Source organism: Pongo abelii, chromosome 5 (genome assembly GCF_028885655.2).
Source record: "Pongo abelii isolate AG06213 chromosome 5, NHGRI_mPonAbe1-v2.0_pri, whole genome shotgun sequence".
Classification (NCBI taxonomy): domain Eukaryota; kingdom Metazoa; phylum Chordata; class Mammalia; order Primates; family Hominidae; genus Pongo; species Pongo abelii.
Window position 1 is genome coordinate 40,662,140 of NC_071990.2, and position 25,323 is coordinate 40,687,462.

At 47.1% G+C, this 25,323-nt stretch overlaps 1 protein-coding gene and 1 long non-coding RNA gene across 2 annotated transcripts in view; one reads left to right on the forward strand and one right to left on the reverse strand.

Annotated features, from left to right (window-relative positions):
• LRFN2 (leucine rich repeat and fibronectin type III domain containing 2) overlaps nt 1–25,323 on the reverse strand; it is a 196,957-nt gene that overhangs the window by 23,806 nt on the left and 147,828 nt on the right. The window contains exon 2 of the mRNA XM_002816856.5: nt 19,280–20,697. Within this exon, the coding sequence (XP_002816902.1) occupies nt 19,280–20,679 (1,400 nt within the window). The 5' untranslated portion in view covers nt 20,680–20,697. The remainder of the gene's footprint in view (nt 1–19,279; nt 20,698–25,323) is intronic.
• Nucleotides 4,486–7,260, forward strand: LOC129059927 (uncharacterized). Its single transcript, XR_008526155.2, has 3 exons — nt 4,486–5,062; nt 6,196–6,368; nt 6,938–7,260. It is a non-coding gene; the product is annotated as an uncharacterized LOC129059927 (long non-coding RNA).

Below are 25,323 nucleotides of genomic sequence, written 5' to 3' on the forward strand. Positions count from 1 at the left end.
CTGCTTTTCCCTGACACCGTGAGGCATTCAAATTAAGCCATTTCTTAGGTAATTTCCAGACTCATTCATTCATCCAAGAAATGTTTGTGGAGCTTATGTGACAGGCACTGCTCTAGGTGTCTGTGGGGACAGCAGTGACCCCCACTGATACAAGTCCCTGCCTTGTGGAGTTGACATTCTCTGTGGGGACAGAGCAAACAGTAAACACAATTGGTAACTGATTTAGTATGTTAGAAAGTGGACTGTGCTAAGGAAAAAAGAACAAGTAGGTAAGAGAGAAAAAGAAAGTGCTGAGGTTAGAGTGGGACGGCTCGGCTTTAAGTGGGTGGTCAGGCATCACCTCATTGAGCAGGTGACCTTTTGAGGTGAGGGAGATCTTACATCCTAGGAATCTAAGAAGGTCAATGATTCCCAGCACTGCCATATTCCAGAGAGTACCGTTTGGGGTCTCTGGAGCCCTATCTCTTCTTTTTCTCCATCTCTGTGCACACTGACCCCATGCCACCCAGTGGGTGATGGGACTGGAAGACAGATCAGCCATATTTGCAAGAGTGGTGAGTGATTTACCGCTGCCTTTATTCATACTCTGGTATTTCATGGCTCCCGCGGCTCCGATGGGATAAATATGACCTGTTACTCTCCACTTTGCTTAAGACTCAAGGTCAACAGCCCAGCTGTGATCTATCTGCTGTTCCCTCTGCTGTATGTCCCCACGCCAGGGAATCCCGTGACTGTCTGAGATTCACAGTGTAGTCCTCCAGCTACACATGCCTGCCTGCCACTCAGCACTGGGCCTGGGCCTGGGTGGGCCAGGGAGGCATTGGCTGCAGTAGCTCTGGGGGGATGATGGCTCATGTAGGGCAGACACTGAGCCATAAATCTCGCTCTTCCCCAAGCCTATGCTGTCTCTAGGGCTGAACCACGACCCGGTTTCCTTTCAGTCTGGGAAGAGGCAGCAGTGGGAGGCAGAGCAGCCATGGTTCAAGTGGCAAGTTATAAATTAGAACACTCCAGGACATGGCCATCATCTTCCCAGCGTGGAGAAGCGGTGGAAGGCATGCATCAGCCTGCCTGCCTCAGATGGAATCCCCCAGGCCCTTGAAGCAGCCGAGGCTCCCCTCTGCCTTCAAAGCAGCCATGGCTTTGTCAGACATCACCAGCACTGCCGGAAGTTCTCCCACTTGTCTAGCTGAGAGCCCTCCCCTCCTGAAGCACCACCTGTTTCCTCTTGTTCCTCCTTATGTGCAGGTGGGTGGGATGGGTGGGTCTGGTTCATTCTCCCGTTTCCTCATGGTGGTTCTGAGTGCCAGTGGGCTGATGGTTCTGGGGTTGTTAGTAGATTGGGCGACCGGGAAGGGGACAGGGTTGAAGGAAATGGGCTCACTGGCCTCTATTTTGAAGACATTACCTGTGACTCCAAGATGCTCATCTCACCCCCTCAATCCTAACTCATGTCCTGGGAGGAAGAGGAACAGTCAGGAGCTCTTTGGAGCACAACAGGCCTGGGTTTGAATCTGGCCCTGCCAACTCCTAGCTGGGAGGCCTCGGGCAGCTTACATACCCTCTCTTCTTCCTGCGATTCCTAACCTGGGAAAGAATCATAATCCTGCCTCCCAGGGGGCTATGAAGGTGCCCGGTGCAGTGGGGCCCACATCGTGGGCACTCAGAAGCTAGCTGTGCACTATTGAGGTCTCAAGATGCTGCAGACCCTGGAGCCAGTCTGCTTCAAATTCCAGCTGGGACACCTCGGGCAGGCTTCTTCACCAGGCCATACCTCAGTTCCCCCCTCCTCCCCTCCGTAAAATCAAGGTAATACCAGCACCTTTTTTGTCAGGATGTTGAAATAATTAAATGAGCTAATAAACAGAAACCACGTAGAACAGTACCTGGCATGGAATAATGTCTCAGAAAGGTTGGCTCTTATTATCCTTATCTTTATTGGAGGAGAAACCACCTGCATTTACTTAGCACTTTTGACCTAATTCCATCCATTGGCTTTGTGATTTATAACCCATTTATTTCCAATCAAAGAAATGCAATGACTTGAAACATAAAAACATATAAAATCGGACACACAAAATTTGTTAATGTTTTATTGAAGATTGAAAATCAATAAAAAGGCTTGAGTGAGAAGCTTGGCCCCCCCAGGCAGGGTTATTGTGACACCCAAAGGATGACTTGAGTTATAAACCCCACGTGACCACAAAGCTGAACATGGCCCTGGGCCACTCTCTTTTGGGAACAGCCTAGAGAGGAGGCAGCAAGATGGTTCCGGACAATGTGAGGGGAGTGGCTTTGTTGGGGTTCTCTGTGTGGGAGTTGGCACCACAGGAGACTAAGGAGAGCTGAGGCTGCCTTCAAATGTGGGGCACCCTCAGTTTCAGAGGAGCTTCTTCAGCCCACTTTGGTCCGGACAGGCCACGTTCAGTGTACTGCCCACTGCCGGACCCCACACCTGCAGAGAGACATCACAAACCCTGCACACATCTGAGGCAAGGGACCAGAGACCCATCCCAGGCAACTTTCTCCTCCAGAGACAGACAAACATGCCAGTCTTTCCCCGCAATGCCTCCTGTGCCTCCTCACTGATTTAGCTCCTACTTTTACTTGGATTTTTTTTTTTTTTTTTTTTTTTTTGAGACGGAGTCTTGCTTTGTCGCCTAGGCTGGAGTGCAATGGCGCAATATCAGCTCACTGCAACCTCCGCCTCCCGGGTTCACGTGACTCTCCTGCCTCAGCCTCCCGAGTAGCTGGAATTACAGGCATGCACCACCATGCCCAGCTACTTTTGTATTTTTAGGAGAGATGAGGTTTCACCATGTTGGCCAGGCTGGTCTTGAACTCCTGACCTCGGGTGATCCACCCACCTCGACCTCCCAAAGTGCTGGGATTACAGGCATGAGCCACTGCACCTGGCCTGAGTTCCTACTTGACCTTCTGAATCACCTCTTCCAGGAAGCCTTCCCTGGCTTCCCCAGGCTAGGTCAATTCCCCAGGACCTGCTCTAGCATATATTTGCACAGCATTTATCACAGCTGTAGCTACTGAATCAGTGAACACCTCCCAGAATAGTCGTTTAATGTTCGTCTGCCTGGGAAATGCGAGTTGCAGGAGGGCAGAAATGCCTTGTTTGCAGCTGCCCTTCCCATGTGTGGCCGAGACTTGAGTTGTAAACTTAAACACCTCTTGAATGACTAAAGGTAAAGGCAAGGATGGAGGAAGGCAGGGAGGTAGGATGTTGAATCTGAACAAATAGCATTGGGTGAAACTATGAGAATTATGTTAAAAATTAACTGGACATACTACAGAAAAAGAGTTAGTTTTATGCGTAATAAGGATAAAGGCAGAATCTGAAGGTTGGAGGTAGAAGGAGATAGATTTGAGGGCCTGCAATGAGGTATAACTTTTGTTTGTTTGTTTTGAGATGGAGTCTCACTTCTTCGCCCAGGCTGGAGTGCAATGGCGCCATCTCGGCTCACTGCAACCTCCGCTTCCTGGGTTCAAGCAATTTTCCTGCCTCAGCCTCCCCAGTAGCTGGGATTACAGGCATGTGCCAGCACGCCCTGCTAATTTTTGTATGTTTAGTAGATATGGGATTTCACCATGTTGGCCAGGCTGGTCTCAAACTCCTGACTTCAAGTGATCTGCCCGCCTCAGCCTCCCAAAGTGCTGGGATTACAGGCGTGAGCCACCATGCCCGGCCAATGAGGTGTAACTTTTTAGCCAGTGGCACCCAACAGTGGTGGGGGCTTTCTTGTCTCTGGAAGTTATTCCTGCATGAGGCCAGCCAACATCCCAAGGGGGTGGCGGGAATGAGGGGTGGTGGATGGGAGGAGTGGTGGGTACCACAACGATTCACAGAAAGGAGAGCGTTGGCCTGGATGAGCTTGAACTGACCTTTTCTTACTCTGGACTTTTTTTGGTTTGAGAGTAGCAAGCATGAGGCCCATTTTAAAGACAGAAGAACCAAGTCCAAGAGAGTTGCAATAAATAAGCAACTGGACTGGTCCCAGGGACTTTGGCTCTGCCTTTCCTCTCCCTGACTCTCCCAAGCCCTTGGCAATAGGTCCACACAGAAGAACTGAGTTTGAGGTCACCTCGTGACCCCTCCTGACCCCCTTCCTCCTTCTCCTGCTAGGGTGTCCACTGTGCCCTCCCTCGGGTCAGCATCCACTGTTTGCCAGTCCCAGGAAAAAACCCACTTCGCCGTCTCCCAGGTTTCTGTTCGCCGTCTCCCAGGTTTCTGTTCGCCGTCTCCCAGGTTTCTGTTCGCCGTCTCCCAGGTTTCTGTTCGCCGTCTCCCAGGTTTCTGTTCGCCGTCTCCCAGGTTTCTGTTCGCCGTCTCCCAGGTTTCTGTTCGCCGTCTCCCAGGTTTCTGTTCGCCGTCTCCCAGGTTTCTGTTCGCCGTCTCCCAGGTTTCTGCCCATTAAACGTGCAAAGAAACCCACCTTTAAGGGTAGAATTCCCGGCCCTCTGAACTGTGAAGGAAGCATTTTTAAACACGGTTCTGTTCTTAGGCCTGTTCTAGTCAGGGTGGGGAAGAATAGGGCTTGGGTCTAAACCCAAGCGCTCCTGCTTTCTGGCCTGGGAGAAGCAGCCCCTCACCCATTCCCTTTTGCTGCAGGACAGAAGCTTCCTTCCAGCCCCCTGCCCCTGAGGGAAGAGACTGCTGAGCACCAGCCAAGCCAACCCAGGAATCTTCAAAGCCTCCCTGTTCCACTCAGACCTTTTTCCTAGCAACAATCAAAACTTGAGGGAGGAGAGCAAAGCAGCCCTGGGAAGCAGCCCTTGGCACTGGCTCACACGCGGTGGCATTTTGACGGGTGGTAAAAATATCCTTCTGGTGTTCAGTGCCGGCTGCTGCTGCTGCCACCATCTCAGCTTCCAAGATCCTGTCTCCATGCTCAGTGCCTCGGCAGCCTCCTGACCTGTCCACACACACCGTGGGAGTCAGAGCACAGGTCACTGAGCCCCGGACCAAGGGCCACATTCATATATGACAACTGCCACCTTCATTGCCAGGGCCAGGCACCAGCCAAAAATGCACTCATGAGCCACTAGAGTAGGTGATTTATTGTCAGAAATGCCATGGCACACACCTAATGAGCTAATTAAGCAAGAATATAAATAATTACTCCCTATCAGAGTACAAGGTTGTGGGGTAGAGGGGGTGGGGGATGCTGACAGAGGAGCTGGGTAGGGGATGGCGTGGGATGCTCTGCTCTACAGGGGGAGATCCACAACTCCTCTCCACTCATGGCTATGAGTTGGGCCTCAGTGAGGTTCCCAGGCTGGGCAGACATAGGCCCAAGGATTCTGCCAGAAAAATCATGACAACATGCTGCTTTGTTCCCTACCTAAGTACTTCCTGCTCACTCACAGGCCCACACCCTAATCTCCTCCTCCCCCAAGTGGGAGAGAAAGAAGGGGTCCTTCTCCCATTTTATGGATGTGAACATTCAGGAGCAACAGGGTCTCAAGATACAGCTAAAACTCTGCAACCATCCCATAACTGGTCTCCCTGATGCTATCCCTGCCTGCTGTGGTGTATTCTGCAGCTAGCAGCAGAATCTTCTTTCGTAATCACATCATGCCAGTCTCCTGCTTTCAAATCTCCCCAGCCCCAGCCCCAGAGGTTTCCATCTCATTCAGGATAAAATCCAAAGCCTCATCATGGCCAGCAAAGGCCTACGTAATCCAGCCCTGTCCAGTCCTCTCACTCATTCACTTCCACTCTTCCTCCAGAGGCACTGGAGTCCTTGCCACTTCTCCAACAGGATGAACGCATCCCTCCCCAGGGCCTCTGTATGTGCTGTTTCACCTGCCTGGCCCTTTCACTCCATTCAGGTCTCCACTCCAACATCACTCCTTACAGAGGAGATTCCTGACCACCCATATAAAACTGTAGCCCTCTGGTCTCGGTCTCGTTACACTGCTTATTTTTCTTCCTCATGTACATTTTTGAACTTTTCATCTCTTCCCTGGATAAGAATGTATGCTCCTTGATATTCAAGGCCACCCATACTTTTCCCTCTTCCAACCTCTGCCTTCCTATCACTTTCCTAGGCAAGAGCTGTGCCTGTCTTTTCCCAATCCTGAGGTCTTGACCAGACAATAAATATTTATTGACTGAATAAATGAATATCTGGTTCCAAATACAGAGTTTTCCTCACCCTAGGTCATTCTTCCCCTCAGAACTAGACCCTGGCTTCTCATCAGCAACAGGAGGAAGCCCAAAGTCAGGACAGCACTGGCTCCAAGCTCAAGCTCCACTGCCTCCAAGCTGTGAGACCTTGCAAGTCACGCCACCTCCCTATGGCTCAGAGTCCTCATCTGTCAAGTGGCAATCATGGATCACACCTCATAGGGTTAGCATGAGTCCAAATAAGAAAACATGCAGAACAGCTTTAGAACAGTACCTGGAGTGCAGTAACGGCTCAGAAACATAGCTACTGTGTGTGACATTCAAGGCTATCCATACTCTGCCCTCTTCCAACCTCTGCATTCCTATCCTTTTCCTAGACCAGTGATTCTCAAAGTAAAGTCCCCAGACCAGCAGCATCAGCATCCTGGAGAGAATGTATCCGAAATGCAAATTCTCAGGCTCCACTCGGTACCTACTGAATTACAAACTCAAGGGGCAGGGTCCTGCACTTGTGTGTTCACAGGTCTGCCCAATGATTCTCATGCATGCTCAGGTTTGAGAACCACTGCCCTCTAGGGGGGCTTTCTGCCAGGAAAGTCAAGTGTTGCAAATTATTTGTCCTGTTTCTTTACCAGCCTGTGATACAGCAGCACCTCCACAGCCTTTCATGGCTTGATGCTGAGCGCTGTTCATTCCCTGCACCTTGCCTTTGGGCTTGGCCATGTAACTTGCTGTGGCCAGCGGGATTTTGCAGGTGTGATACTAACAGAAGCTTGACATTCATTTCTGCAGGTGGGCTTGCCTTCCTGCATTTCTGCTATCACCATGAGAAGAACATACCTGGAGAACCACTACCCCTCTCCTGGAGCTCCAGGATGAGATACACAGAGAAGATTGAAATCAGAACTGGAACCTGAAGCCAAGTGCAGTCCTGCCCAGCCCAGCCTGGGCCAGACCAGTTCAACTCCAGCCAATCTGCAGAGTTATGACTAAGGAAATTCAATATTCTTGGTTGTGAGCCACCTAGAGTTTGAGGTTCTTTGTTATGCAACATGGTGGTGGCAGCAGCTGACAAATACACTAGGAGCCCTCACAGGCCTTTGACTGGGCCTGATAATTCCTGCCTCTGTCTCTGTCTTGATCGGTTTCACCCAAAACAGCTACCACCCCCACCGACCCCGCGCAGCCTCCTTGCTTCCAAATCCCACCTTAACCCCAGGACACAGCTTACACTCCACACTACCTGCTCTCATAGCCCCCCAGAATATGTTCCTCTCAAGCCAGGCAGTTAGCTCATGGAAAAGCCCAAGTGGACTAATTTCACCAAGCAATTCATTTATGTTTTAACCTTTTGGGGGGGCTAATTGCTAAACTGAGAAGCTCCTTTACTTAGTACCATCACTGATTAATGACCTAGTGCAAAGGTTTGGTGTTTAACAGATCTCTTCCACAGTTCATTTCCTGCAGCTCACCTCCTTTACGATGCAATCGGAGTTCATTCACATGTCTGGATCAGCACTCTTAACCACAGCATCAGCCCCACAGCCACAGAGCACAGTGGAGCCCACCTTTGGAGCCCACCCCTACTGGAAATAGCTCTCTTTTGTAAAGAGTTAACGAGCTCGTTCATCCACAGTGCATGGCTGCATGGCCCTGCATTCACCCGGGGGTGGCCCATCACATCCTGTGGTTTTGTGCCATTCTTCCTGCACCCATCCCCCACCTCTGAGACCCTGAAGATGATGGACATTAATTTGACTTCTTGTCGTGATCCCTTCTGTCACCCACAGGGTGCCCACTCCCTTCACATACATTCATGCCAGACCATAGGCCTAATTGGCAAGGAGTAAGCTTCCCTCTTTGCTTTGCTCTGTGTCTCCAGAGATGAGAAAAGAACATTCACAGAGAGGCAGGAAAGCAGCCCCATCAGCTTCCCCCCCAGGCTGGCCTCAGCCACAAACTGGCTACTGGTTGCTGGGACTGTGTGGGCAGGTGCCAAGAAATGCTCACAGCAGCGATGCTTTCGCCTATGCAGTTCTGTGGCCATCGTACGCCTCCCCAACATCCATTCCCCACTTCTAACTTCCTGGCAGAACGTTGATTTTATCTAATGGGGAGCAACATGCACGAACAGACAATTGCCTTCCTCAGCCTCCAGTGTGCACTGGGGGAAATACAATAAGCTAGCAGCAAAAGTCAGTGGGTGGAATTCTTTAAAGGGGTTGGTGCCTGTCTTAGTTTGGGTTTCCCAGATGCAGACCCTGAGACAAGGATTTAAGTACGAGTAGTTTATTTGGGAGGTGGGCTCAGGAAGCTGTGGTAAGGAAGCGTGCAAGGAAATCGACACAGGGCATTTTGCTAAGCAAGTTACCACTATGGGCAATTGGGGCCCATCCCTACTGGGAGACCCTGGGAGCAAGCATAGACCATGTATCTGCCTTTCTCCGAGGTTGAGGAAGCTGGGGTATTAATCCTCCAAACTCTGTTAAAGGCTGAGGGCTGATCCCAGGGTTGGTAACTCCCCTGTGGATAGGCCACACCAGAGAAAGTCCCCAGGTAGAGAATGTGAGCAAGAGCAAGAGCAGTGAGCCACACATTAAGAATAATGCAATTGACCTGCCTCAGTCCCTGACTCAATGGAGCTCCTATACCAGCTCTGAACTACCTCCTTCTGGAATGCTTTGACAGAATTGTGAACTCACAAAAGTATCTGACAGGTTTCAATCCATTTAGAAAGTTTATTTTGCCAAGGTTAAGGACGTGCCCATGATGCAGCCTCAGGAGGTCCTGGAGACAGGTGCCCAAGGTAGTCTGGGTGCAGCTTGCTTTTGTACATTTGAGGGAGACATAATACGTCAATCAATACATGTAAGATGTACATCAGTTCAAACTGGAAAGACAAGAGGTGGGTCGCTTCTAGGTAATAGGTAGATTTAAAGATGTTCTGATTGGCAATTGGCTGAGTTATTATCAATAGAAAGGAGTGTCTGGGTACAAAAAAGGGTTGTGGAGACCAAGGTTTTATCATGCAGATGAAGCCTCCACGTAGCAGGATTCAGAGAAAATAGATTGTAAATGTTTCTTATCAGACTTAAGGAGTCTGTTCTGTCAGTAATTCCAAAAGAGAGGAGGGTATAATGAGGCACGTGTGGCTCCTCATTCCTATCACGGCCAAGTTTTTTCAGCTTAACTTTGGAATGTTCTTGACTGAATGGAGAGGTTCATTCAATTGGTTGGGGCGCCTTAGAATTTTATTTTTGGTTTTCAGAATGACAGAAATAACCCCCAAATTTGGAAAAGTCAGATTTCTGCTACTAGAAGCACTTCACATTTTGTGAAGATGTTCTTTCATGCTTTGTCATCTCTTTCCAATGTTACAACAACCTGGTGAGTTATCATTATCCCCATTTAGCAGGTGAGGAGCCTGAGGTTCAGACAAGTAAAGAGAAGGGAGAGCTCAAGAGCCCATGTCTGGAGCCCCTGATTCCATCTTTCTTATAGTAATCACCCAGACTCAGCTGAGGGGTAAAAAAATGGCTCCAGCAGCTGAAATGCACATGGTGTTTTGTTTCCAAAGTGTTTCCACATATGTTATCTCTTTGGAGATAACCCCATAGAGAAAAGATTTTTTCTTCCAATATTAGATGAAGCAAATCTCAAAGAGATGAGTAGCGCATGGTAGAGCTGGGATTGAACCCAGGCCTTCTGGCTTCTTCCCTCACTAGCAGTTTGGAGACCAATCCCCTAGCTGTGGATTTACAGAAACTCTGTCTACCAGTGCTGTCCAAACCCCTGATTTCACTGGGCATGATGCTGAATGCATGTCAGAATCACTGGGAGAGCCTTAAAAATGAGAATATCCAGGCACCAACCCAAGCTGACTCAGAATCCCTTTTTTGGTGGGGGGATGCCACTACTCAAGGTGTTCCAAAACACAGTCAGGGTTGGGAAACATGGGTGGTAGGAAGCCCTGGACTCGGGGTCAGAATGCCCGAATTCCACACCTTCTCCACTCCTGGTGTGACCTGGGCTGTTAATGAGGCTGAATGGAGCTGGGTTCTGTGAATACGAACACTCCTGGGAAAGTTCAGTTGTGAGATAAGTGTTTGGTGTTGTTTTGATGGCCACCACTACAGCATTGTCCCCAAGTCCCAGGCACTCCTCCAGGCCTAACCCCATCCCTCTGTAAGCCCTTTTTGGTGTTTTCCTGGTATAGAATAAACAATATCCTCACTCCCATCTCCAAACTAACCAAACGTATGTACAATTAATTGGACTGGTTTTCTTGTTATCTCTTACTGGAGGGGGAAAAAGCTTCATTTCAGAAGAGAGGGAGACTGGATACTGCAATCTCTTTACTCTTGCTAATTACTTTTTATCTTTGGAGCTCTCTCCAGCCACAGCTTTTGGAGATTGGGAAGGGAATAACATGTGGAGAAATTATCACCTCCGAACAGATGCTCTGAAGCTTTTTGAATCCCAGTGGTGTCACCTTCTTGAGGACAGCGAGAGAGGCAGGATGTGGGGATAGTAATATGATTTGAGATGCTCTTAGAAGGTGCCCTGAAAAACATGTCCCCTTTGCACAAACCTCCCATGGGTTTTCAAACTCCACCATCAGGGATTCACTCCTTTCGGTCTTTCAGAGCTCCCAATTGAAGTGAAAATATTTCTGAAGGGGGTTATACCTTATACCTTGATCCCTTAAAACCTCATCAGATCATTTTCCAAGTTTATAGCTCTGTTGGTTTTGAAAAATGGAGACGCAAGAGGCAGTCTGGGGAACAGGGACTAGAAGAGAGAACCAAGAAGAAAAAGTGGGCAGGCTCCTAGTAATCGTAAGTACTCTCAGGTAACCAGTAAGCCACTGTTAACTATGAAGAACGCTCTTTCAAATACATGAGCTCATTCAGTCCTCACCACAATCCTATGAAATATGCAGAAAGGAATCTCTGTTCTCATTTTACATATGAGAAAATAAAGATGGAGAGCAGTAAAGTGATTTTCCCATGGTCCCAGGACTAGTAGATGATGGAGTTGTGTGGATGTGCTACCTGCCTTCCTATCTTCTCTGCATCACTGAGGGTGCATTGTGCCTAACTTGGAAAAAACAACCCTACATTTCCTAGCTTCCTTTGCAGAAATGTGTACCCAGTGAAATGCAAGGAGAAGTTATTGGATGGGGATTCTGAGAAACTCTCCACTTTGCTTTCTTGCCCTTCTTGTTTCCATCTTTCCTACTGCATAAAAGGGAGATGGGATCACTGGTGCTCCAGCAACCATTTTGTGCTATTAAGTGACCTTAAGGACAGAAACTGTGTGCTGAGGATGGTAGGACAGAAAGACAGAAGGAACTGGGCTCCTGATGACCATGCTACCCAGAAAACCAGTCCTAAATTCCCTTCCACTGGTCTTCTTTTACATGAGATATTATAAACCCTTATGAGTTTAAGTCATACTAGTTGAGTTTTCTGTTCATCCTAATCACCACCCTGGACTTCTGACTCCAGAGTCATCTTTTTCTGTGATGCCTCTAGCAACTTTGTTACTTCACAGTGGCTTACCTGGTGACATGTAAACCAGAAATCCTCATCTTGCCCATTGATTACCTGGATGATCCCAGGTGGTAGAGTGGAACCAAGCTTCTCGCTGGCACCCCTGTTTCCCCAACACTGCTGGAACTTAGAAGTATGAGACTGAGTCTCGACTAAAGCTGACAGAGAAAATCCCTGTGGACTTCCAGAAGCCTACTCCATACTTCCCCAGAAAGAGAAATTACAGCTGGTGTCCTCACCCCAAGTCTCCAGCCTTAATAAAAAGTCTTTGGGGCCTTAGCGAGATGTGCCCCACAACAGGTACATAGCACAGTGGAAAGGGCTGGATGTAGAAGACTACATTTTTTAGTCTTTGCTTTGGATAACTTTGTAAAATCTACGCAATCTCTTTGAGACTAGTTTTACTATCTATAAAATGGGTTTAACATTATTGTCTTCTGCATCCCCTCTTGTAGATGTCATGTTTCAACAGCGTGAAAAAAAAAATTAGAAAATATAAAATCCAAGGCAGGTTCATTTTGATCTGGGCTCTGACCAAGGAGTTGCCTTTCCTCCCTGTCCACCCCTATTTCCTCCTCTATACCATTCTCTTCCTCTGCCTGTGGGGACTCAACCCACCCTTCCAGGAGAATCCAGACCCTCTGGGGAAACAGCCGAGTCAAAGAATCTTCTCTCGCAGGTCCTGTTCCTGGCATGCCCCACTCCCTTTAGAGAACACCTGTCCGTAACAGCTTCTCCCTTTAAGAACACCTGTTCCCACCAGCTTCTCCCCATGGCCCCAGATCCTGAGATGTCCATTTCATTAGTAAATTTTTCTCCACCCCACAGTAGAGAAGGCTGTCTTTTCATGGGGTAGGGCACAGCCCCACTGAGGTGTGGAGTGGTAAGATCCTGATGGGGTGAAAACTTGCTGAATCTGCCCTCTTGTCCTTTCCCCAGATGGGAGACAGAGCAGCAGTAAAAGATGCAGCCCCTGACCCAGCCCAGCAAAACTCAGTAGGGTGGTCCAGTCTCCCAGGACAGGACATGTGTCTAACAATCACGGAAGAACATGGCATGGGAAAGGGAGCCTGCAGATAGGGTGGGACGGGGGCTGGGGTGGCTGTCATCTCTCCATCTTCCGGGTCTCTCTCCTTATAGCCCCTCACTTTTCTACACAAGGATGGGGGCAGCATAACGAGCAACACAAGGCATGGCTGCAGCCCGGCTGACTGCCTTAGGAGCACGCCTGCTCTTCCCCTGGCTCTCCTGGGGATCATTCCAACATCATGCCTGGTGACAGATGTTCTTGACAACTCTTAGAGACAAGTGTTTGTAAATGTCACTTGGGCTGATAATGACATGCAGGGCATTTAACTTTCCATGTCACCCCAGGGATGAAGCCAAGCTGGGGTGAGCTGTTGCTCCCTCCAGGGTGGCAGGGGAGGCTGTCTTTATAACTTCCCTCTCCCAAACTTCCCCTACCCCTCATTGACTTCTCTCCCCTTTGTTGCTGTCACCATTAGTGCCAGCCCCTTCCTGACAGGGTGGGCCCTGGCATTGAGGGACATGATAGTCAGCCCTCCCTAGTCACACAGGAAACAGGCCAGGCCCCACTTGTGGACTGTCTGTCTCCAGTGTGTCACAGCGCCTGCCTACAGGGCTCAGCTGTGTGTACTCAGGAAGGGCAAGCAGCTTGGGAGTGCAGCCGGGACCATTAAATAATGATGGAGCTTATTAGCTGAAAAAAGTGCAAGGCAGTGTTTTATATAGCCTAATTCAAATCTGGTCTGACTTATCCATGATTTGGGGTGATCCGTGCCTCTGCTCCTCCTTCCTGGTATGTAGACTAGACCCTGATGTTTTCAGACATCACTCTTAGCTCTTTGGGGTTTCTGTGAAACCTCGAGGTGGGTCACTGGTGACCTGTCAATGGCCTATGTCCAGGTCTGGTTGGGTTCTCTGGGCCTCTGCCAAGATTTTTGTCTCTGACCCCAGGCCCTGGAGCTTAAATGCACCTTAACTCCAGGAGGCAAGCTGACACAGTGCCCCCGACTAGTAAAAGTAGGTGAATTTAGCAACAGTGGAAGCCATATTATCTTGATCATGGGATTTTGAAAGTCTCAAGTAGATCCACACACGATGAGAGCTGGGATAATTTAAGTTAAATGTTTTCACTCCTGCCTGAAAGTCAGGCTGCCTGCTTCGTATCCCTGGAATGGAGTCAGCCAGGTTCTATTGAACCCTTTTGGTATGGGCAGCTCACTACTTTGTGGCAGCTTTTACTTTAATCTGCTGTTGGGCAGCTTTGATCTTTATTTCCAGTCTGTCCAGTTCACCAAATGTTGACTCTATAGCTATTTTGGACCAGGACTTCCCAAGGGCTGAGGACATGGAGATGAGCATGCATGAATATCACATGCTAGCAAGAGGAAGATAGATGCAAAGCCAAATCATTTCGGAGCCAGATGGAGAGCAATGAGAGACATGTGTAAGGCTGTTGCTGTTGGAATTTTGTTTTTGTAATGGGCCAATGCCTACTTCCATGCACGCATGTGTCTATATGTGTGTGTGTATGTCTTTTCCTCTTTTCCACCCACAAATTCTTCGAATAAGTTAAAGGAGCCATGACTTCTTTTCCAAGTCCTCTCATCTCCAAACTAAACTTCTCCCATTTCACATGAGCTTCCAGAACCTCATTCTCAACAGCCCTCCTCTGGATACACTGCAGCTTGTAAACATGACTCCCAAGACTGTGCCATCCCGGATTAAACATATTAAAGCTCTGCTCTGACCAGCTAGAATGACTCAGCAGAACCATAACCTCTCATGATCTGACCACTATACTTCCATTAGCACAACTAAAAATGACAGGAGTCTCCCAACAGCTCCATCACATTGTAGCCATAACATCCTCAAGATCAACTACAACTCTGAGCCTAGGCACACAGAATTTCAGATGAGCCAGATTTTCCTCACCTTGAACTTGTGCAATTGCAATTGATTCCTTGAACCAAAGTGAAGATAGATGATTGATTGATTGATAGTTTTGTCAACATGACAATTGGCCAAGACTATTTTCTGTGTAGTTATCAATCTTAATTAGAAAATACACTGGCAGTAGAGAAATGGGACAGATGTTGAGGCAGAAGCCAAAGGCTTTCTGGCATATTCACATCAATTTATTAATCAATCTGGTTATTTGACCAGTTACAAGTTAAGTTCATCAGTTTACATTTCTCCCTTTTGTCCCAAGACAGCTTGAGAGTTTGCCAAATGTCCTGTACGACTAGTGACTCACAGCCAGCAGAAACTCCTAGGACTTTTTCCAAGTGGACCTGTCACTTCAGAGATGCTGGTCCAGCCGAGAGTCACTATGCAAGGGGGGATGTCCCTGAGAAGCACCTGCCCTCATGAATGACAAGGAGGCAGATAAAAAGGTTGAGAACTACTGGTCCACAGCATCTCCTGAAGACATGGTTCAATGACTTGGCAGGATTTGCCCTTAGTGAACTCATGTTAGGTTAGCATTCTTTTCCAAGGGCTCACAGCTACCTATTGAGAAAGTCTTTCCAGAATTGTATAGGGACTTCATGTCCAGCCTAGCATGCTAAGCATTACAGAGTTTATTCCCTGAAAAGCAGAATATTCACCCTTTCCTGTCTTAGGCATCTCTCTGTCCATGCTATCTCAGAATCACCACCATAGGCTTGAGAACCTCATCTGCTTGCTCCTTTAGTCCTTACTCACCTACATGTGGCCCGTCAGGGCCTGGTGACCAGAACTCATAGATGGCACTGTGATGCAGGCCTGTTGGGCTTTGGCATCCCTCTCCATAGTATTTGTCTTGTTAGGTTGAGGCTCTGGGCAAACATACAGGCTGCCTGCATTCAGATTCCATCTCTGCTACTTACCCACTGTTTAACACCTTGAGCAAATTTCTTCTATGTAAAGTGAAATAATAGTTTTTACCTCCTAAGGGTTTGTGAGAACTAAATGAGTTAGGGCACATAGAACCCTTAGAATAATGACCAGCACAAATAATCCATCAATGCAGGTGTGTACTATTATTGCTGCTGTTGCTGCTGCTGCTTTTCTCCTTGCTGGGGAAGATGGAGGCAAGTTGCAAGTTGCAAGTCTTTGCCTCTATCTATTCTCATTGTAACCTCTTTCCCAACCAGCATTTTTTCTTCTTGGACATAAACATGGACTAAAAAGCCCTCTGTGGCTGCATTTAGCTTTCTCTGTACAGCATGTGCTCCTCTTTAATACTCATCTTCAGATACAGACCTCTCCTCCCTTCTTTTGTATACCTTCCTGTTAAAATGAGCAGGGCGGAGAGCCCTGTGCCCACTGGTGTCCATGCTTTCTAATGAAGACAATTCATTTCCTAAAAATCCAGATTCTTTATTAGAGTCTCCTATTTCTCTCAAGCCATAATCCTTTTTAGGACAGTGGGCAGCATGACCACAGGGGTTGAGTCTGGGTGCTGAAGCCAGAGGCCAGAGTTCAAATCACAGCCTTGCCTCTTTCTGCTGTGTGATCTTGGAAGAATTTTATTTTTTAATTCTCTTGGTCTTTTATGCTTCTTCATATATCCAGAAGGATTAAATGAGATACTGCCTGTAAAAGCTAAGCATCAAACACATAGTAGCCTGGCAGTAATATTGGTCAGTGATTGCTATTACCATTATCTGGCTACAGACTCAATGCTTACTTTTTCTCAAAAATTCTGGAAATTTGTCTTCTTAAAGAGAAGACTGAATTGTATATCTAAACTTCCTCTTCCATTTTCTTCCCCAGGATGGTGGATGTGATGCTAGTCTTATTTTATACTACTATTATTCTCACTGCTATTACTCTGCTACTAGTACTAGTACTGATACTGATAATAATAATCTGTATTCCTTGAGTGTTTACTACTATGTGCTCCCACTATTTGGAGGATTTCCACACTGTATCTCCTCTTATCTGCATAACCAGCCCTGAGAAGTCACCATTGTTAGCTGCATTTTTTTTATTCCAAGGTTTCTGATGCTTCCATTTAATTTACATTATGTTTAGAAAGTTAGTGTCTCCAGGTTCTCAATCACCAAATAAAAGCAATTTGAATTCCCACCTGAGTGATTACAGGAGCCTACCCCAAGCCCTCTCCTCCTCCTCCCAGTATCTTTGAGACCCATGGCAAGCTGCACCATTTTGGCAATGCTAGTGTGTTGCCTTCTGGCAGCCAACATCTTCTCTCCCCCTCACGAACTGCATTTCCCTGTGCAAACTGCAGAGCTAGTAGCTTTTTGCCTTTACACTTTTTATCAAAGTCATGACCATATAATAAATTCACAAGTAAAGAAATATTTATTTTCAAAAGGTCAACCTCATAAGTTAGCAAAGAAATGCAAATTAAAGCAAGTGCCATTTTTCACCTCTCAAATTGGCAAAGATGAAAGTAATTATATATTCAATATTGGCAAAAGTGTGTTCAAAATGAGTACTTCCACTGGTGAAAGGGTAAATATTTATATGTAATGTATAAAGATTATAATTTACCCATAAACCAGTAATTCAACTCCTAGAAAAATATGGTAAGGAAATCACTGAAGTTGCACAAATATATTTATGTGCAAAAATATCCCTCACTGTATTACTTTTAATAATGAAAAATGAGAAACCACCTGAATGTCCAATAATAGGAGATTAGTTAAATAAATTATAATACAGCCAAATAAAAAATATTTTAATACCATGGGAACTAAGCAAGCTGTAATGTTGAGTGGGAAGAATTAAGATACAGAATATACACTAGATTGATTATAAATACCATTTGAATGAACCCAGACACCTTCCAAATTTCTCTTATTAACTTTGGATGGTGGGATTACAGGTAATTTTTATTTCCTTCTTCATAATTTTCCCTACTTTCCAAATTTTCAATAAACACTATGACTTTTATAATGAGAAAAATACATATACGCATATTTAAGTTTGACTGTATGCCCCTATCTATATATTCCTATATATGTGCATATATGCATGTGGGTAAGTTCCAATGCTGCTTTCTCTCCATCCTGAGATGTGACACTGCTATCCAGACAAGACCAGCAGCTGCCAGGTAAGGGGAGTTCCCCAGCTCCGCTACAGTTTCCATGACATACCCACCCTCAGTCACATTGACTATTCTTCCCCATGTACTCTTCTCCCCCAGAGCTTCCAATCCAGAGACTCATCAACTCAGACAGTCAGAGCTGGAGGAGACCTCCAGGATGGACTAAGTATTTTTGATCCTCTTGCACCATGGGCCCTTTGACTGTGTGATGAAACTCATGGGATCCCAACTCCAAACAATCATTTTACATGCATAAAATAAAACACACAGAATTTCAAAGGACACCATACATTCCTTGAGCAGTAAGGTTTTAGGCCATGTCCTTCATGTTTCATATAAGGGAACTCATCTGTGGTCAGCATTTTGGCCCCTGGCTTCTGTCACTCTGTGACCTTCTTCCCTCTGAATGACTTATGTGATTCTATTGCAGCTTTCCACGTTTAACCTCCCTTTCTACCAGACCTAGGAAATGACCCCTTGATTTTCAGAGAACTTTTCAAGGTCAATATCATTGTCTTCACTTCTAGATGAAGAGACAAAGGTCCAGGGGGGTCAGCACAGGTGAGAGGGCTGACGCTACCTGTAAGACCTAGGGGCTCACATGATGTGGTCTGACTCAATCCGCGCTCAATTGGGAAAGGGAAGCTCTTCTCCCTCTAGGGCTCTGAGTAGGCTCCAGGGCTGCTTAGAGGAGCCAGCAGAGGTCTCCCAGAGGAAAGAGACTGCCTGACAGTGAAGCCAACCCAGAGAAAAATAGAACTTAGGGAAGGTAAGAAACTGAGAATACAGGTTTGTAGGGGACGTTTGATCCAGCTGAACCTGAAGCAGGTTCCTGACTTGTTAATGACATGAGTCAACACGCTCTCCCTCCCTTTCTCTCTCTCTTTCTTTTTTTTTAAAGCCAGTTTGATTCAGTTACCAAAACTGAATAAGTGCATTTAGTGAGTGTCCAAACTAAGTCAGGTATTAATTATCCTTATCTTACAGATGAGAAAACTGAGGGAGGCCAGGAGAATGAAATGACTAGCAAGTGGAAAAGCCATGATGTGAATCTCACTCTTTCTGACCTCAGAGCCTTAACCATGACTGCATATGAATCCAGGTGAAGGTCAAATGCATGCCTCTTTGGGGGAGTCAGAACTTCAGCCAAGAGGTCTATTCATTGTCCTTGTATATCCTCCAACTGGGCTCAGAACAGAACATTCAGAAGCTCATAGCCACAAGACCACTGACCACAGCCACCCAGCCGGGAGTTGTGGTCTTTCTCTACACATATCTCTCAGGCTGCCCGTGTGGATTCTTTTCTTCTTAGCCTTGTAGTTGACATTCTTTATGTCTCCTCTTACCTGCAGAAATGGCACAGTTTGCCCCAGAATCCCCACAGACGCCTTTGGGGAAGAGCGGTATAGGTGGGAGCAGCAGCCCCAAAACCTCTCCATCCCCTCCTCCTTCCCCAGCCAGACACCCTCCCTGCCTTTGCCACAGCCGCTCGCTCACCTGTAAATCAGTACCTCATCGTCAGAGCAGTTGTACTGCAGCTGGTACATCTTCACCCGGGGTGCTGACTTGCTGACAGACCACTTGACGAGGGCCGAGGTGGTGGTCACTTCAGACACAAGCACAGCCCGTTCCGGGGGGCTTTTGGGAGGCTCTCCACCCCCACTGCCTCCACCTCCCCGGCTGGTCTTGCTGGAGCCAGTGATGTCTGAGAGGCGGGACTTGGGGGGTGCAGTGCGGCTGGTGCTGTTGCTGAGGTGTGGCAGCTGGACGATGGAGACCTCCACCGTGGCCGTGGCCTCTCCGGCGGCATTGGCAGCAATGCAGGTGAAGGCACCACTGTCCTGAGATGTGGTGATGAAGATGTCCAGGGTGCCATTGTCATAGACAGCGGTCCTTGAGGAGTTCCCTACCAGGCGGTCATCGGGGGCTACCCAGTGGATAAGGGGGCTGGGGTCCCCAATGGCTTTGCACTTGAGTGTGGCCGCCTGGCCTTCCAGAACCAGCAGCTTGTGTGTGTGCTGGGTGATGAGAGGCGGCTCGCACACAAACTCCTCCTCACGCACATGCCAGAAGTAGCGACCCTTGAGGCCCCCCGGGGAACCACAGGTTTCCAGGTCATCGTCCCGCTCAAGCCTCCGCAGCCAGAGAAGCTCACAATTGCAGTGAAGTGGGTTACCCCCAAAACTAAAGGACAAGGGTGGGGCAAAGGGTGTGGCTGTCAAAGCCGAAGCCTGGGAGCGGGCAAAGATGGGATCAGGGGGCAGCTTCTGCAGCCGATTGGAGGTGAGATCCAGGCGGGCCAGTTTCTGCAGGTCTGCAAAGGTGCCCTCGGCGATGTGATCCAGCAGGTTGTGGTCCAGGCTCAGCTGGTGGAGGTTGACCATGCGTCGCACAGAGTCCCACGGCAGGCCATGGAGGTTGTTGTAGGAGAGGTCCAGGTCCTCCAATGTCAGCAGGAAGTCCTCAAAAGCCTCATCTGCGATGCCGCCCAGCTGGTTGTTGTTCACAATAAGGTGCTGCAGGTTGACCAGGCCCCGGAGGGTGTCCTCCCCAAGGCTTGGCAGCCGATTGCTGTCAAGATGCAGGGATCGGAGGCTCTCGAGGTCTAGAAAGGAAAAGGGCTGGATGTGGCTGATGGTGTTCCTGGACAGGGTCAGGTCCACCAGCCCCGTCATGTTGGCAAAGTCCTGGCGGCTGATGTGGATGATGAAGTTGCCGCCCAGGCGCAGCTCCACTGTCCGCCGGTCAATATCAGGGGGTACAAAGAGCAGCCCCTTGGAGGGGCACAGGGTCCCCAGTGACTCAGACAGGTTCTGGCAGACACAGTACTTGGGGCAGGCGTCAACCACGGCAAACGCCATGCCAAACGCTAGCAGGCCACCAAGCAGGGTCTCCATGGTCTGGTCACTCAGCACCTGGAAGGGAGAAACACAAGGTCAGGGTCAGGAGGCAAATTCCTAATGCACTCACCCAGAGCTTCCTCCCTCACATAACCCTCACTGCCTTAGGGAGTGGCAGAGAATGGCATGTGCTCAAGCAAGACCTAGTCTCTTCCACAAATCCCTCTAATGCAGTTTTACTGTTTCTCTTTTCCTTAGCTTTATCACCTTCTAACACACTATTTAGTTTACTTATTTATGACGTTTATTTATTGTTTCCTGTTTCAGTCCTGTATGGTCAGCTCCAAAGAGGGCAGGTACTTTTGCCTGTTTTACTAATTGCTGTATCCCAATTACCTAGCTCAATGCCTGGAACACAGTAGCTGCTCAATAACTATCTGTTGAATGGATGGATGGATGGACGGATGGATGGATGGATGGATGAATGAGGTACCATATCATTGGCTTATCCAATAATCGAGTTTGAAAGGATGTTATGGCTGTTTTTTGAGACATAATTTTACTTTCTTAATTAGTTTAGGCTTGGCATGAAATTAAATTGAACCAGCATTCCTTAAGAATGAGGTTGTAGATAAGAAGAGAGTTGGTGCTGAGAGACTCCAAGGTCAGTGGGGAACTGTTTCACCAAGGAGAATCCACATAGTTCATGAATCTTTGAGAATGTGGAAAGTGAAGAAGGAGGTGTGATGGGAGGCAAAGGAGTGAATTCTGAACCCTTCATAAGCAATTAGCCTCTGTCTGGACCCTCACATACATCAGCTCTTTTGGGCTTTAGGAATCCCCTTCAGAAGGAAGGGATTATCTATACACAGATGAGGATTGCTCATGGCCTCAGAGCCTCCTTTGGATCTTTACTCACAAGTTACCTTCTCCCAGAGGCCTTCCTAGATGCCCTCCCATGATCATCCCTGCCCCGCCCCACTGCACAGCCCTCTTCTCTGCTCTGTATTTTCTCCTTGCAAATTATCCCTATCAACTTACTCTATGTTTTAACTACTTGTCTTCTTTATAATTTGTTCTTTTGCTCTAGCAGTAAATCTCAAGAAGAAGGGATCTCTTTTCATTCACCACTGCATGCCCAAAGCCTAAAGCGCTGCCTGGCACATAGTAGGTGCTTTTACAAGAATGGCTATCTAAGAAAGAAAGGAAGAGAAATCTGACTCAGGTCTTTGTGCCTCCAAATGTAAACAGTTTCCTCACTATCCCATGTTGTACTAAATGTGGCCTTATTGATATAGTACTTCTTGGGGCTTTACTGATAGAGCAAAATGATAACCAGTTGAGTTGGACTTTTGGAAAATCATGCACACTGATTGTGTAGCATTATGCAGACCAGCATTTCTCAAATTGCCTTTCTTTTTCTTTTTCTTTTTTTTTTTGAGACAGAGTCTCACTCTGTCTCCCAGGGGAGTGCAGTGGCGCAATCTTGGCTCACTGCAACCTCTGCCTCCGTGGTTCCAGCGATTCTCCTGCCTCAGCCTCCCAAGTAGCTGGGACTACAGGCACAGCTAATTTTTTGTATTTTTAGTAGAGACGGGGTTTCACCATGTTGGCCGGGCTGTTCTCAAACTCCTGACCTCAGGTGATCCACCCGCCCTGGCCTCCCAAAGTGCTGGGATTATAAGTGTGAGCCACCGTGCCCAGCCCCTCAAATTGCCTGCTAAACATACTAATTAGAGGTCTGCAAAAATGGCTTCTAAGGCCAGTAAGTTGGGGAAGCATTGCCTACTCTTGCTTTCTCTCACAATAGCTCTATACGCATGAGCAAGTTTAGAAGAATTGCGAAATTCTGCTGCAGTGAAACACTAAATTAATGTTTAATTTTGCATTACTCCTATTTCTTTTCTTTTTACTATAAAGACATCCCTTTTTTGAGCAACAGTTATATACATATATATATATAGAGAGAGAGAGAGAGAGAGAATATATATATTATATATTATATATCTTATATATATATATAGAGAGAGAGAGAGAGATTCTTGCTCTGTCACCCAGGCTGGAGTGCAGTGACACAATCATAATTCATGACAGCCTGAAACTCCTGGGCTCAAGTGATTCTCCCACCTTGGCCTCCTGAGTAACTACAGGCACGTGCCATCATGCCTGGCTAATTATTTTTATTTTTATTTTTGTAGAGTCAGATTTTGCTATGTTGCCCAGGCTGGTCTCGAACTCCTGGCTTCAAATGATCCTCCTGCTTCAGCCTCCCCAAATGTTGGATTTACAGGCATGAGCCACCTCGCCTGGCCAATGTCTTGTGGAAGTAGAGCTCTATAGCTCCCAGTTTGAGGAGCACAGATGCAGAAAAAATTAGCTTATTTTATTTTTTATTTTTTATTTTTTATTTTTTTTGAGATGGAGTCTCACTCTGTCACCCAGGCTGGAGTGCAGTGGCATGATCTCAGCTCACTGCAACCTCTGCCTCCTGGGTTCACACCATTCTCCTGCCTCAGCCTCCTGAATAGCTGGGAATACAGGCACCCGCCACCACGCCCGGCTAATTTTTGTGTTTTTAGTAGAGACAAGGTTTCACCATCTTAGCCAAGATGGTCTCGATCTCTTGACCTTGTGATCCGCCCGTCTTGGCCTCCTGTAATAGCTTATTTTTTTTTTTTAAAGATACGTAATATATTGAAAAATCTATTCGTATCATACACTTTATTATGCATATTTGAATTCCATTATTGTGCCTCTTTAAGGGTAAATCTCCTACCTGAGACCCTTCAAGGGCCAGAGGCTTGCCCTGTATTTTATCTGGAGAGAGCATCACTGTGAAGTAGAAATATGATGGGAGCCGAAAATGTGACTTCAAATTTTCTAGTGGCCATATTTTTTAAAAAAGTAAAAAGAAACAGGTGAAATTAACTTTGATAATGTATTTTATATAACTAGCTATATCCAAAATATTATTTCAATATATCCTCAATATAATTATTAATGAGATGGCTCACTTTTTTATTTTACAAAGTCTTCAAAAGCTGATGTGTATTTTACCCTCAGAGCACATTTCAAATGCTCATTAGCCATATGTGGCTATTGGCTACCATACTGGGTAGTGCTGTGAACTGTAGCTCACAGACCAAATATATCCTGCCACCTGTTTTTGTAAATAAATTTTTATTAGAACACAGCCATCCTTATTTGTTTACATATTGCCTGTGGCTTCCTTTGTGCCACCGTGGCAGAGGTGAGCCATTTCTGCATATAACACATGGCACCAAAGCCTAAAATATTTACTATCTTGTCCTTTACAGAAAGAGTTTGCTGACCTCTGTTCTATAGGATATGTGGTTTTTTTTTTTTTTCATCTTCATCATGGGCACCTTCATTAAAAGCCTTGGCCAAAGTGCCCAGTTCCACACAGCTCTGCTCTGGCCTCCCCATGAGCACCTGCCCACCCTGCCAGTCCCTGTCCTCACCAAGCTCCTACCTAAGGTAGACCAGCTTCACCTTACCCAGGCCCCACCAGGTCACAGGTGTTGATACATGGAAGCTTTCCACCTGCCACCTTTCCAACTTGCTCTGTGCTCAAATGTGTTCTGGCCTTCTTGGTCTCTACTTGCTGGGGCCTCATAGAACAAAATGAGGATCTTCTCCACTTGCATTGAGTCTTGAGTTTTCTAGCTACACCTCCCTATGACTCATTGTGGTCACAGAATGAAGAAGGCTGACGTTTTTCTGGCTACGGCATCTGCTCAAATATAGTTGAGTGGTATTCTCTATACCCACGAGAGCACACGAACAGCCACAGCCACATCCAAGGATGTCCCTTGCTAATTAATCAAGAGGTGGTTGAGTGTGTGTGTGTGTGTATGTGTATGGGGTAGTGTTCTATGGCCCCATGAGAAAGGCCATCTCCCTTATGAGCTCTTATCAGTAAATGCGGCAGTGTTCTAAGGCTAGACAGCACTTCCCAACATTTTCAACTCCTGGCACACAGGAAATGATATTCGTCAGGTGCCCCTGGGCCCAGGGCCAAGGCTATTCATGGCCTGTGCTGGATATCTTCCACTGTCCCTCCAGATCCTCTCTCCACCCTCCCCTTGCCGACTCTGCATTCTGGGAGGCTGACCCATACGGACCGCATCTGTGCAATATAGATGGACTGCCTCCACCATCCTTTGCACCTTTCTACCCTTGGCTGTGTTGCCTGCCCTCTGGTAGAGAGCAATGGCAACAGCAAGCAAAGAAGGCCCAGACACTTCCAGATGCATATCCTGGAGCTCAGAGGCACAGAGCCCATTGTTTCAAACGGTTGTGTCCTTGTAAATTATGCTAAACGAACCACATTTTAAAAAAAGTTTGTGGAGGATCAACAAACGTCTAATGAATTCAAATCTGTGACATAATAGAGCTGGGTAAATATATTTTAAGTAATCAGCACGGAAGATTACTGACAGAGAAGTGACTATTGAATCTTAATTAAAATTGTATTCTGAGAACTGTCACTTAATATATTGTTCTAACAGCCAAATAAAAGGCGGCTTAAATCCCAAGTTGGGAGGGAGACAAGGGGACTGGATGAATATGTGTAATTAGTGTATATCTAGGGTGCAAGGGCTCTCTCTTTTGGGCAAGAATTTGGACACATGCTGGAAAGAGGAATGCCAGGCCTAGTTCCCTCTAAGTATCTTAGGG